At 39.3% G+C, this 15,782-nt stretch overlaps 1 protein-coding gene across 4 annotated transcripts in view; it reads right to left on the minus strand.

Moving 5' to 3' along the window:
• Positions 1-15,782, minus strand: part of ASTN1 (astrotactin 1) — a 316,888-nt gene that overhangs the window by 24,365 nt on the left and 276,741 nt on the right. For all 4 annotated transcript variants that reach the window (XM_075287093.1, XM_075287091.1, XM_075287092.1 and 1 more), the window contains exons 16-17: positions 14,282-14,386; positions 8,398-8,586 (exon numbers count right to left, since the gene is read on the minus strand). In XM_075287093.1, coding sequence (XP_075143194.1) covers positions 8,398-8,586; positions 14,282-14,386 — 294 coding nt within the window. The remainder of the gene's footprint in view (positions 1-8,397; positions 8,587-14,281; positions 14,387-15,782) is intronic.

Below are 15,782 nucleotides of genomic sequence, written 5' to 3' on the forward strand. Positions count from 1 at the left end.
CATATTCTTCAGGGTGTAGCATTATCCTAGTTGAAGGTGTTTTCTTCAGGGTGTAGCCTTAGCCTAGTTGAAGGTGTTTTCTTCAGGGTGTAGCCTTAGCCTAGTTGCAGGTGTTTTCTTCAGGGTGTAGCCTTAGCCTAGTGGCAGGCATATTCTTCAGGGTGTAGCATTATCCTAGATGCAGGCATTCTCTTCAGGGTGTAGCCTTAGCCTAGTGGCAGGCATTTTCTTCAGGGTGCATACACTTCTGACTATACACTATGTTCCTGTTCCCTCTCTAAATGTTCCATGACTGTGTGACTATACCCCCTCGCTCCATACTGGCACTGTTCAATCAGATATAGACTGTAATATTAATGTAACCTTTTAGTATTCAGCGCCAGCGTTATTAGGCCACATTGTATTCGCTCACATCTCAGTTGAAGCTTTCAATTCAATTTCCCTACAAGCACCTGCTACTAAGGCCAAGTTTCTGGGAAGTCAATTAACCTACCAGTGTAAAGCGCAGTTATGTGGCAAATATAATGTGTACTGCAAATCACTTGGGTTTTGTACATGGAGCCTCAATGGTCTGTCCAGTGCGTGACAATCAGCATGTAAAACTCATCTATGGTACTCAGAAATGCCTCCTTAAAGGTGAAGTATGTGCAGAACAAAAAATAGATTTTATTGGTTTGATAACATTTTGGTCTAAGCCATTGCCTGGCAGTCCGGTGACAAAACTTTCCTGTTCCTCCCACCTGTCTCTGGTTACCTCTGACAATGACTAGTTGCTGCTTTTGACTTCCCTACCGATTGCATAAGATTTACTGCTGAAATCTTATGCACACAGCTGCTATGGGTCCCTAGGGGAAGGGGGCCTGTGCTGATCTTCTTATCCTGGTATTGGACCCATTCACTGCATTTTCCTGCAGCCACCACTAGGGGGAGCACTTAGTAAGGAGATTTTACAGTGTTCATTGAGTTCAGTGGTAACTGTATTCTTATACTCTGAGCTCCCCCTAGTGGTGGCGCAAGGCAGCAAGTTTTATCAGCTACTGCAGTAAAAGGGAGATTTATCAATATATTTATATCAGTTGACTGATGGAAGTGCATTGAAAAATATGATGGCTGATTCATACAAGCATGTCAGAAGGAACAATTGTTAGCACGTCACTATACATTTGTAACTTCCTCCTTTTTGCATCATGCTTATCACTTTTCTTAAAAGTAGGCTGAAATCAACCATCAAAAATCATCAGTACATGTTCATGTGGGCGGCCGTCTTGCCTGATCTTATTCTTTGCCCCGTTAACAGCATTTAGTGATATGCTTTACGGCACGGTCATGGCCATAAACAGCAATAGGCTGCAGGTGATTCATTGATGTCTATGTGAGAGTTTTCTAGGCATACCCTGTGCAGGGAGAGGAGTAGATAAGCCGCGACATCATCTATTGTTAGCAGTGGATACAATTATGGCTCACAATAGGTGTTATCTGCGGAGGTGTGAAGTTCTATTGTGATCCTGTCAGTCTTGTTCCTGATGTAAATGGGGTCACTGCTGAAATGAAAACTCTCACGGATTAGCAAGTTTAAGGCTGGGATCAGGCTTTAGTGGACTGAGTGAAAATGTAAAATTGTATCTTTTTTATTATTAAATCCTAGCAGAGGACCCGGCTTCGCACGGGTATATTTCATATTTTGTTTGTGTAGTGACCCCATAACAATTGTCCAGTTTTGAATTGGTGTATTTTGTATATTGTATGTGTGTGTGTCCATAAGCATCATGTGATCATGTGTATCTCATTTCGGATATTAGTGACAAAGCAGGGTTCGGATGTTATAGAGATCTGGAGTGAAGCTATACTGCACGTATCTAATTGTTTGGCATGTGGAACTGTGTGCAGACATGCATGTTTAATCCTGTGGCATGTGGAATTGTGTGTAGATGCATGTATCTAATCCTGCAGCGTGTGTAACTGTGTGCATTAGCATGTATCCAATCCTCCGGCGTGTGGTATTGTGTGCAGTGGCGCGTATGTAATCCTGCGGCGTGTGGAACTGTGTGCAGATGTGCGTTCCTAATCCTCTGGCGTGTGGTATTGTGTTAAGACATGTGTATGTAATCCTCCGGCTTGTGGTACTATGTGCAGACATGCATATGTAATTCTCCGGCGTGTGGTACTGTGTGATGACGTGTGTATCTAATCCTCTGGCGTGTGGTACTTTGCGCAAATGCGCGTATCTAATCCTCTGGCATGTGGAACGGTGTGCAGATGTGCGTATCTAATCCTTTGGCATGTGGAACTGTGTGTAGATGCATGTATTTAATCCTCTGGCGATCCTATTCACTACATAGTGTGGAGTCCAAAAATTGAAGCCTTCAATTTTTGGACTCCACACTGTGTAGTGAATAGGATCGTTTTTAAAATCCGATTTTCGATCATTAAAAAAAATCCCATTGACTTGCATTAGGATCGGAATTGGGATCAGGATCGGGTTTGGATGGAAAACGATCGGAAATTGAATTTTAAAAATGATCCTGAAATCTCAAGATCGGCTCAACCCTAAATTTGAGGTTTCATCAATCTTTTACCAGGTCGAAGCTGGTATACTCTATACACGTGCACCAAATCTGCCCCAATCTCTGTATGTTATTTGCAGCTCAGGAGGTGAACACGAGAAGGTTTCGCATCCTTGGCCTCATAGGTCTCTTTTCCCCTGGTTGATCTTGACTAATATCTTCAGAGTCCAACCACTGTCAAAATTGCAATTACTACTGTCCCCCTTGCTGTTTTTCATTATAGATAAGGAATCCGCAGAACAAATAGATTTGTATCTTCAGAAGGCGTCAAGAACAAAAGAAACAATTAATCCTTCAGTAAAACCCAAAATTTGATATCTCTGTTAAATAAATCAGTTCACACAGCAAGGACAAAGATGATATTATATGGTTGGAAATAGAGTTGTGTTTTATTCATAATCCTGTAACATGGACAACCTACATTGTTTCAGCCGATGCGTCTTGCAAGTTTTGGCTCTTCTGCCATAAATAATTGCTCTTCGCATAATATAACAATTCATTGTGGGTCACTTACATTTATATTGAAGACATGAAAAGTATGAAAGAATACACAAGGAATTCAACAGTAAACGCTAAAGGGTTAAACAAACCATAATATGTTTTAGATCTGAACCTTGTTTTCTTTGATGCCACACTTTCACAATTCCCTCAGCTTCATGAGGTAGTCACCTGGAATGGTTCTCTAACAGTCTTGAAGGAGTTCCCTGAGGTGAGTAATTGTTGGCTGCTTTTCTTTCACTCCACAGTCCAACTCATCTCAAACTATCTCAATTGGGTTTAGATCAGATGATTGTGGAGGCCATATCATCCGATGCAGCACCCCTCCGCTCTCTGTCTCTGTCAAATAGCACTTACATAGCCTGGAGGTTTGTTTGGGGGTCTCTGTCCTGTTAAAAAACAAATGATGGCCCCACTAGGCATAAACCAGATGGGATAGCACATCTCTGCCGAATGCTGGTCAAATGTGCCTTGAATTTTGTATAAATCACCAAAGAACTGTCACTCTTCCACCTTGGTGGGATCCACACGGGTAGAAACCATGCACTCAACTTAAAAAGATGTGGCAGATGGAAATAAAATGTCATATATTGATTCATCCGGCCAAAGTACAGTTTTTCACTGGTCTCATGTCCATTCCTTGTGTGTCTTGGCCTAAACAATTCTCTTTTTCTTCTTGTTCCTCACAAGACTTCTTTGAAACAATTCTACCATAAAAGCCTGGTGCTTGAAGTCTTCTCTGAATAGTTGATGTTGAGATGTATCTGGTATTGGATCTCTTTGAAGCATTTATGTGGGCTCTGATCTGAGGCATTGTTAAATCTATGAACTCAACCTCTACAGCAGCGGTAACATTTGGCCTTCCTTTCCCGTGGCGGTCCTCATGAAAGCCAGTTTCACCATAGGGTTGGATGGTTTTTATGACTGCACTTGAGGATATTTTTCAAATTCTTGAAATTTTCTGGACTGACTGATCTTCATATCTTAAAGTAATGATGGACTGTCATTTCTCCATATCCCGTGCAATGGGTCTTGTCATCATTACAACAATATGTGAATGTAACAATCTTATTTCTACATAACACAACTGATGGTCTCAAACAGATTACGAAGGCACGAACTCCTGACAAGGCAAACCTGCTAATTGTAAATCATTCCAGGTGACTACCTCAGTAAGCTGAGTAAGAAAATGCCAAAACTGTGTGAAGCTGTGAATAAAGCAAAAGAATCTAAAATATAAAACATGTTCAAGTTTTTCAATACTTTTTTGTTCAATACTTTTTTTGTTTCTACTTAATTCCCCTTGTGTTGCATGTCTTCAAAATGAATCTACATGGTAAAGAACAGTGATTGCAGCATCTAAGGGAGAGGGCTCTTAACTGGGGGAACCGGCACCCGTAATTGAGATTGCTTGGGTCCGAAGCCTTTACATAGAAAGGAAAGCCCCCAGGGCTGTCTAGGCATAATCCTATAGGCATGGTGTAATAGAATCCTTGCCAGTAAATGGCAGGTAATATAAGATAAGATGAGATAATCCTTTAATAGTTCCACATTGGGGAAATTTCAGATAATGCATTGCATGACATAGGTAGTGCAATGTATTATAAAAGTGATCAAAAAATCCAAATTAAAGTTCCCTAAGTGGATGAAAAAGAGTATGAAAAAACTAACGTACAAAAAAAATCTAAAAATTATTCCAAAATTGCAGGTTTTTTTGTCTGTCGCCACCAAAAAAGCATTATAAAAAGTGATCAAAAAAACAATATGTTCCTAAATACGGAATCAATAAAAAAGTGAGGTCTTATCGCAAAAAATAAACTGTCCAACAATTTCGTTAACTAAAAACAAATTAAGTTAAGAGTCTTGGAAAGCGGTATATCGACCCCAAAATAGTGTCATTACATACTACCACTTTTCCTGCAAAAAATAAACCCCTTATACAGTCAAATGGAAGGGAATATAAAAAAAAAGCTATAGGGCTTGGAATGTGATAACAGAAAAACATAAAAAATGGTTTGGTCATCGAAGCCTAAAACAGTCCGGTCAATAAAGGGTGTCGCCAAGTCTTTTGTATGGCGGTCGTCCTATGTAATGCATAAATAAAGCGTATTGATGATGTGTCCTGCGGGATAGTTTACTATGCTATTAAAATGTGCTTGCCCATGATCTGCATACATTGACATTGCACCCAATGAATAATTTCCTTAGATGGGCCCAAGGGACCCCAGTACCCTACTAGAAGTACCCAATAAATAAACATATAACATGTCAGCCATACTTATATAGGAGCCTTTACCTAAGTGTAATAAACGATCCAATATATTTTGGACCATATAAAAATAACCAAGTGTTCAATAGACAATCTAATTAACAACTGGAGCAATATCCCGCACCCCGGACTGTGCATTGAAAATCCATAACCAGTGTATTAACTGGACCGTCAATCCATTCCTATATGAACGGTCAGATGGCTATAACACAAGGCAAGGTTACACAATTACAATCAATGACCAACAACTCATTTCCGGCAAATCCAATAAAATTGCAGCCAGTCCTTGCTTTGGGATTCATTGTATCCAAATGTTTGGGAGACGAAATAGAACAATTCTCAGTATGTGGGCTAATGATTGATGGTAATGACTCCTGCCAGTTATGGCAAGACTTTTTCCATGCCATCTTGTTTGCCCTGCAGTCAAATCCTGGTATTATGCAGCAATGTGAAGTGGTGCCAAGATTCGGAAGAAAACATATACTGTCTTCCTGTGTTCCAAAAATAAGAATATGCACTCAGCGTAAACTTGTGCAGATTACATTGTATCTACGGGCTTGGGGTGAATACTATTTTTTAAAAGGGAAGGATAACTATGGGCAGCATGCTAAAGGCCAGGAGAAGCTGAACAAAATGATATATATATATATATATATATATATATATATATATATATATATGCACAGTAACTAGCAATGTATTCTCGTAAGCCTCTGCTGAATCTAGGATTGGGGGTCTACCAGGTGGTCCTATTGAAGTTTTCCTTAAAAGAGCCACTGCAAGAGGACTGTACAGTTACATGTATGCAATGTATTTGCACTGTTATATATTGTTTGTGATTGGCTATCTGCACTTGCCAGCTTTATACTGGACACTAAAGTGTTAATCTAAATAGTAATGCTGAGTGTTATGACCTCATGGGTCACCACCAATTATACTCTGGTGTCTAAAGAGACTCCTGAGTATAATAATGTCACTTTCACATTGACATAACTTTGGCTGTGTTTGCCTTAGAGAACTAGAAATGAGATAAGTTCCTAGGAGCCCTGACAGTATCATACACTAAGTTTTATAGATAGGTTCCTAGGAACCCTAACAACATGTGTTGTTTTAAGCAAACTTAACTTGTTTGACCCAAACCAAATCAGGGATCTGAGCCACCATACCTGAACACTAAATAAATTTTGGGAGGTTTGTCCATCTTTAGGTGGGAGGTGTTTAGTGGAGCCCTCTGCCCTACGCCAGTGAATTACTTCTTGTTGAGCTCTAACCTAAGCTAGCCATTAGGGTTGAGTGATCGGGATCGGAAAAGATCGGATTCCGATCAGTGATCGAGTAAATTTCACGATCGCGATCGGAATTCCGACTAGATCTTTTCCAGCGGGATCGAGATTGGAGGTTATCTCAAGATCAGCTCAACCCTAAAAGTGACTTTTCCTATAGAAAAGCATTGACTAGCGTTGAGAATCTAGATCGGAAAAGATTGGATTCCTATCGGTGATCGAGCAAATTTCATGATAGAGATCAGGATCGAGATCGGCTGGAAATGATCGGAAATCGGATTTTAAAATCGATCTTGAAATCCCAAGATCGGCTCAACCCTACTAGCCATAGATCAAGGAGATAGGTTACTGCACATCAGCTTCAGCTCTTCAAGCTAGTTAGTGACTTATAAGGTTAATAGGTAGTCTTAAGTCACCAGATCTTGTGCTTGAGAACTAAGACCTTCTGAACCTGTTGATTACTGAACATTTACACTGGTAAATCAGTGCAGAAATGTAGGTGTCCATGGCTCAAACACATTCTGCATTTTCCCAAGAGTGGTGAGAAAGGAGGGCTTGGTCCGAGGGGTCGGACCAGAATGCAACCGTAAAAGGGGTCACAGAAAGTGCGGAAGAGCAATAAACACTCCTGGTTATGTGTGTACAGTAACATAAAAGTGAAATCTGCTACTGTAAGTGAATTCTGTCTCCATGTATAATACTGTGAAAAAATAAACTGAACTACGTGCTATGCCTATTTCAACTGCTAACCTGTCTCCTGTGTCTTATGATAAGCATCCATTTTGTGGAGCACCATGACTAGAAATGGCTAAAACTCTCAGTATTCGGATCACTTTAGGTTCAGGTAGCTCAGGTCCCACATTTGTTTCGGGTTGAACAAGTTCGGATAGAACTGAAAGTGAAATGCTCTAGAACTGAACACCACAAGGAGAGCAAAAAGAGGTGATGGAAAGGGAGTATAAATCCCTTTTTTCACCTCCCCTGGACCTCCATCTATTATACTATGAGGTCTGAAGAGACCACAGAGTAGAGTAATTTACCACAATATATGTCGCAGCCATTATGCAATTATGCTGCTTTCTTAAAAATCGAACAATTTGGAATATTTGGGTTGAACAAATCGTTTCGACCACCTTGACTCATGACATGACTTGATATACTGGATTTAAAAAATATATATATATATATATATATATATATATATATATATATATATATTATTAAAGGTTCTATTTAGACCTTTAAATTTTTTTTTACCAAAATCTTACAACACTATAAAACAACAAACTCATTACCAATTAGCAGCCATTCCTGTGCTGCTACTTCCCACCAGTCTCTGCCCACCAGACTCTAATGGTCACTGGCAGTAGACACCACTAAGGTCACTGATGACTGCATCAGAGGCTACATGTTAGTGTAAAAATGTCATTGCTGGAGGCCGCAATATAGAGTTGCACGGCACTAGGGAATGGGCACGGGGTATGGTGGCGTGGGGTATGGTGGAGGATTTTTAAGATGAGCATGACTCAGTTTGTTATTTTACAGCATTATACGATTTTTAGGTTGATTTTGAAAGATCAGAAGGTGGGAGAGTGTTGGAGTACTGATAATGGTGGGATGCATGGAAGGTACAATGTGAGGAGCAGATAAGTGGAGCATAGAGAAGTCCTCACGAGGACCAGAGATTACATGTGACCTTGGAAAATCAGGGTAGAGGAACTGGTTATGAAAAGCTTTGTTAGACAGTTGCAAAAGGGTTAAACAGAAGGCTACAACCTCTTACCTTTGCTTATATCCTCAAATTCAAGCCACAGTTGTCTCTGAACTTGTCGGTTGGGATACCAAATAGAACAAGTTTCCTCAAATCCATACACGGCTTCCTGAATGTAATGGTTTCCAAACTGTTCTAAAAATGGCATAAATTCGAGTCTGGAGGTAGCTCCATCAAGAGCATGAAGGGCATGGGTGAAGGCTGGGGGAAAAAGAACAAAGTTTAAAAGCATTAAAATAAAAATCATAAAAGGTATAATAAAGTACAGGAAAAGATCACTTAAAATGTATGTAAGTGGCACGAAATGTCTCCATGTTGCAGAACCTCTCCACCATATTATTACAACTACTTTGCCAATAGTCGCTAACATCTTTCTGAGTGTTTGGCATTTGGAAATCCAGCGCAGTTGGTAATAAATTGCTATACTTAGGGCTAGCATAATCTCAGAGTACTAGATTTGTCCTAGTCAGACCTTTTCAATGTCTGCTCACAATGCAGAAAAATAAGTCACTTGGGAGGTCTAATGTACATAGGTCAGCCGGTCTCTGACTAATTCCAATCTTAGAGTCATTCATAACGCAAGAGCGGACCATAGAACATGTTGTATTGACCTGAGTAATAAGATAGTCCGACTTCGAAAAGTGGAGTCTGTTTTGTTACAAAATAAAATCCTGCCAGATTTAAGATTTTTTTTTTTCAAGTGGTTGATGTCTCTTATTTTTTAGGAGGGCCAAATGGCAATAAATAAGTTACAAAGTATCCCCCTGTTGGTTCCTGACTAATCGGCTGTTATCGGCTGAAACCTGGCATCAAGCATTGAATTTCCCTATGGTGCCCCTGCAGAGGGAATTATGCATTAAACCCATCAAAAATAATGGGTTGCCCATGTCCTGCTGGATAGGACAGGCCCTCTAGAGTATGAGACACTCTTTGCATCCACTCTCTACTTTGACCAAGATGTAAAGATCCTGAGCAGAACTTTGAAGAAGGTGGAACTTTTCAGTCCTTCTCGGTCATCTGACTCCTAACATTGATCCATCGAGATTGATTCTACGCACACCAGATGGCACTAGAGCAGCAGCCAACTGGTTTTGGTACTCTATATAGAGACTTATTAAGTCCTGTACACCAGATTTGCCATCAGAAAGTTAGAAAATAGGGTTTTGTAAATTATTGGACTTTTTCACGCAAAATTCTTACAAAATTAAGCATTTGAAAAGTGGGTGGTTTGGAAAATGTGACTCAAAAATTAACAAAGTCTCAGTCCAGTATGGTAGTGGCATGCAAAGGTGGAATAACATCTCAGGAAAGAAGTCTTAAATCTAAGGACATATTCATTTTATAAAGATGTGCAAATTTGGTGCAAGACTTCACCAAAATTGACTTTAAAAATCAGCTTCATTATAAATTTCCCAAAAGTACAATATCTGCAAGATAGATAGATAGATAGATAGATAGATAGATAGATAGATAGATAAGATTCACTGCTACATATATGCTTTGGTTACCAGGTTTACCTTATGGTAGCCATTACACATTTCAGAACTCAAGATTTTACCAAAATTTGTTCTCTAAAAATAGCAGAATTGTAATGAGATTGGAAATGTTCTGGAAACCTGAGGGACCTATGAGATTTCCTTTCTGGTTTCCAGAAGCTTTGCAGTACATCTCATTTTCTATCTTTTCTGCCCATGGGATCTGCCAGTCCTTAATGATGCCGATCAGATGGTTCGGATGGAATTTGTATTACTTGCTCTGCACATTTGCAGTATGTAAAGATGATACAAGTGACCTTTTCCAACAACATTTTGACACTTTGAAAAAAAGGCAAACAAGGAACGGTTTGACATCAAGTAAAATTCTACTGTCTAATCTGATATGTAAGTTATTTCTGGAGCTGAATCCAATAACTCGGAGATCTAAATGTGATGTGTAATCTGTGTGCCTGGAGATCAGATGTTCACAATAGACGGCAGATAAAGCCCAGAACAGATAAATACTCTAACATGAAATTCTGATCTTTTTTCAAAAATTTACTATAATTTAACAAAAAACTTGATAGTCTTTAGTAGTTGATACCTTTTTAATGGCTAACTAATAATGATGACAGATTACAACGTTTCGGAACTCCAGGCTCCTTTCTCAAGTAAAGAAGCCCAGAGTTCCGAAACGTTGTAATCTGTCATCATTATTAGTTAGCCATTAAAAAGGTATTAACTACTGAAGACTATCAAGTTTTTTGGAGGGTTTTTAGACTTCCTACCCACTGGCTAATAAAGTAACAAAGCAGGAAGTGTCAGAGTCACCTATATATAGGCAGTCCAATCAGGGTTAACTCAGGGCAGGTTCTAAAGAGTAGAAACAGATGATGATCCTCAGGAGTAGGTTCAACACAATAGTCCAGCAGACAACTATTCAACCAGCTGAATAGCTTACCAAGCAAGGATACAGACTCCGGGACACAGGTTCAGATCTTGACAACGGTATATTGTACCCAGGTCCCACACTGTATAATGTCACCAACTCCCTCATAGTATAATGCCCCCTTAGTGTCCCAAAAACAGTATATCATCCACAGGTCCCACACTGTATAATGTCGCCAACTCCCCTTAGCATCGCCAAAACAGTATATTGTACCCAGGTCCCGAATTGTAAAATGTCGCCAACTTCCATATAGTATAATGCCCCCTTAGTGTCGCCAACACAGTATATTGTCCCCGGGTCCCACACTATATAATGTCACCAACTCCCACATAGTACAGTGTCCCCAACACAGTATATTGTCCCCCGGTCCCAAACTGTATAATGTCACCAACTCCCATATAGTATAATGCCCGCTTAGTGTCTCCAACACAGTATATTGTCCCCGGGTCCCACACTATATAATGTCACCAACTCCCACATAGTACAGTGTCCCCAACACAGTATATTGTCCCCAGGTCTCACACTGTATAATGTCACCAACTCCCACATAGTATAATGCCTCCTTAGTGTCCCCAACACAGTATATTGTCCCCAGGTCTCACACTGTATAATGTCACCAACTTCCACATAGTATAATGCACCCTTAGTGTCCCCAACATAATATATTGTTCCAAGGTCCCTGACTGTATAATGTCGCCAACTTCACATAGTATAATGCCCCTTTAGTGTTCCCAACACAGTATATTGTACGGGGTCCCTGACTGTATAATGTCACCAACTTCACATAGTATAATGCTCCTTTAGTGTCCTCAACACAGTATATTGTATTCAGGTCCCACACTGTATAATGTCACCAACTCCCACATAGTATAATGCCCCCTTAGTGTCCCGAACACAGTATATTGTATCCAGGTCCCTGACTGTATAATGTCGCCAACTTCACATAGTATAATGCCCCTTTAGTGTCCCCAACACAGTATATTGTACCCAGGTCCCACATTGTATAATGTCACCAACTCCCACATAATATGATGCCCAAATTCCACATAATATGGGGTCCATGGAGTGAGCAGTGAATATAATCTCCATGCTCACTGCTTTTTGGACTCCCCACTCCTAGCACCCCACTTTGAGCCTAGCACCTATGCCTACAGAGAGTTTGTGCGCTGAGACCCCCAGCTCACATCTGTTCACCTCTACATTCAATACATTGCTTGTTCCACTTGCCAACAAGAGGCAATTAGAGCCGTATCCAAAATTCAAAGAAGCACAGTGTGCAGCTGAATGTTTTTGTTCCTTAGTTATAGGAAACGTTGGGGGTCCACTCAAGGACCCCCATTATTCACTGTCACTTTTTAAAGCGATAGGTACCCTATTATACTAAAGTATTCCTTTATATGAAAGTGTATACAATATAATTACATCTATTCTATACCATTAAACATATTGTTTTCTGAAAACTTCTTTGGCACAAAAAAGGCAACACAGAATTCTTTTAAGAATTGACACGTATTTCTCTTTATTTTGGTACAAACAACTCATTAAGCTTCCCGGGAAAGTTGTATCCGTATAAAAATAAAGATAACATGTTTTTGCCTCTTATAAATATGTTACAATTGATCGGCCCTTTTCTTAGTGATATTTTTCTTTTCCCGCATCCAAGAACACAAGGTCAATTTTAATGAGTGGGATTATTGCATCAAATAACTCACGTCCTCATCAAGAAGCCTTAGCGGGCCAGGTTACATGACATCCGCAGGCAGGGCTGAACCAATTAGCGGCTTTGACATTTTCACTCACTGATTGTGGTTTTCGGATTACTCTATAAAGAATGCATTATTTTTATATCTCCTAAAATAATATTCACATCGGTCAAGGTATGGTGAACCTGCACCACTCTCCGAGGCTCGGCTCTGGCAGGTCAGCTGCGGTCACAGCAGAGGTATCATTAAAGTCCGAGCAATCACTCTGTTCTTATGGACTTATTGACAATGACTCAGAACAGTGCCGAGTAAGCTCCGCACCTTATCGTAAAGATCCTATGCTAATGTCCCACTGTAGGAGAACGGGCTTATTGTCGTAAGGACACTCGTGAGACAGCGGTACTCTATCAGTCTCTCAATATAGGTGGAGGCTGCTGCTTTGACGGATGTGTCCACACTTAACTGATCTCCAGTTGGTTAACCAATTGGTTAACCTCGAAAGGCTGGAATGCAAAAAACCTATCTACACAAAATAGCCACATATAGACACAAATGGAATAGTTAGCCAACTCCTTAGTGTTAACGTATCACAAGACCATATTACTTTGGGAAAAGTTGCTTAGCTTGTGACACACATATCTGGTGTGATGTCCAGTCAAGAGGCCAAGTAAGGGAGGTTACATGTATATCTGATGGACAACAACAATGAGGCAAATTGTAGATTGATGGGAAACAACCAATGGATGGATGATTTTCTCCAATGAACATAACCATATTTACATTTGTACACATAAATTAACATTTTTGTATATTTCAATAATTAAAATTTAGCAATTCTAAAGATTTTCTCCAACCATCTTAATGGTGACATCTTTTGTCTTGATCAATTGCCAAGGGGTACGACCATGAAGGCAGGAACTTTTTATGGTCTGTGACTTGTCAAAAATCTAACCATGATTTCCTTATTGTGGACAGGTTGTCAGAAAGGGAAACTACTGGGGACATAACTTGAGGGGGTGCAGAGGGGCCCAAGAGCCTTAGGGGGCCGATAAGCACTGGCATCAGTATTGAGATTGCAGCTTCCATCTGGCCCATAATCCAAGGAGATCCACAGATTACCCTAACCACACTAAGGCGGATTAAACTCCTTACCACCCATAACCATCACTATCAAGAATTAACTATAGGGATGAGGTAGGGGGCCACAGAGAAAAGATTGCACAGGGGCCCGCAAGACTTTAGTTACACCATTGGACACAACATGGAGGAAAACTTAACCACAATAAGGAAATTGCTGCTGTGACAAGTGTCAGATCATAGAAAGTTCCTCCGTTCATGGTTGTAACTATTTGCAACCTATCAAGACAAAATACTATCACCACTAAGATGTTTAGAGAAAATCTTGAAAACATTACAAAATTTGGTGGTTATGTGATGGGAAAACCCATTTAAGGATTGTTTCTCAACCCCAACCTTACACTTTTTAACCCATGTTTTCCATTAGAATTTAGAATAACCATAGAGATGTACAGGAAGGAAACATGAGCGCCCCTGGTGGACAGGCCCAATAGCAACAACAACAGAAAGAAAAACCCTTGCACAGAATCTTTACCTATTTTGTATTCTCAGTCAAAATCTGGTTAGAACATTCAGTATCATTTATTAAACGGACACTGAAATGTGCAGACTTGAACATATTGTTGTATAGATAGAATGAATACACAGAGTTATGTGATGATGGGAGATGGCGGCCATGAGGAAGGCTTTACCTTGGGAAACAGTTGGTTGGTTGAGCCGAACATGGTACATAACAGATCGAACAGTCCAGTGCTGAACTAGAGGATAACCAGTGACCTCACTGAAGTTGACCATGCCTGAAAGGAAGAAAAACTTTTTATTATTTTTTAAATATGGAAGTTTTTGTTTTCTTACAGTACCATATGGGGGGACTACTTTAATATTACACATATTGTTGGTTGATCACAGTATCCACTCAAATCACAAGCCTATATTTTTCATCTATCTATCTATCTATCTATCTATCTATCTATCTATCATCTACTCTATCTATCTATCTATCTATCTATCTATCTATCTATCTATCATCTATCTATCTATCATCTATCATCTACTCTATCTATCTATCTATCTATCTATCTATCTATCTATCTATCTATCTCCTATCTATCTATCTATCTATCTATCTATCTATCTATCTATCTATCTCCTATCTATCTATCTATCTATCTATCCTATCGCTGTCAAAACTTTTTCCTAAGTAAATGAAATGAATTCTAACACTTCCCATCTTATACATGTTCTATGTTTCCCCGTGTATAAGATATGCTTATATAAGAATTCCAAATCCCTGCATTCTTGCTTTCTTTACATTTTACATATCATCCTAAGTTTTTGGATGTGGGATTGTTTCTTATAGTTACCTATCTAAACAAAAAATAAGGTCAGCACTTTAAACGAATGCTGACCTATTTTTTTTATTTTTTTTATCTGAGTGCACCACGCTATTTATTGACCAGTGCTACTCCTTATACTTACTAGGGAGCAAAGCCTTAAGAAAAAAGTCTAATTTAAAGAATAAAAAGCTGCTTGTGTTTTAATCAGATAACTTTTATAAATGAAGTACTGAATTAACACAGTTTCTAGAAAATAGATAGATAGATAGATAGATAGATAGATAGATAGATAGATAGACAATGAGATGGATAGATAGATAGATAGATAGATATGGATGGATAGATAGATAGATAGATGATATATAGATAGATAGATAGATAGATAGATAGATAGATAGATAGATAGATAGATAGATAAATAATTTTTTGGAATTGTGTGATTTGAGTGACAGAAATGGAATCAGAAAGACAGAATGATCGGCTGCCGGAGATACATTTGGAGGAACAGTATCTGTCTGTAGAACACTTTATGCATGACAATGGATGTGTGCCAGTCTACTGTCAGCCCCTGGATCATGGAAATAAGCAAATAAATCAGAGACCTTGACGTGAAGACTTGGATAATGTTCACTATCAAATAACAGGAGAAGAAACAATGTTTAATTTAGAAATTGCAAGTCACTGTACATAAAATTGACTGCAACAAAATGAACTGTCTAAAATCCAGAGAGGTGATGGATGAAGGCTCCGATAATATTTATATACCTGCTCCGAAAAGTTGTGGATTTCATAGACCTTAATCTGTATTTATCATCATCACATGTGTAAAGATTGACAGGCTGATGCAGCAAGAATA

This window comes from Leptodactylus fuscus, chromosome 9 (genome assembly GCF_031893055.1).
Source record: "Leptodactylus fuscus isolate aLepFus1 chromosome 9, aLepFus1.hap2, whole genome shotgun sequence".
Taxonomy (NCBI): Eukaryota; Metazoa; Chordata; class Amphibia; order Anura; family Leptodactylidae; genus Leptodactylus; species Leptodactylus fuscus.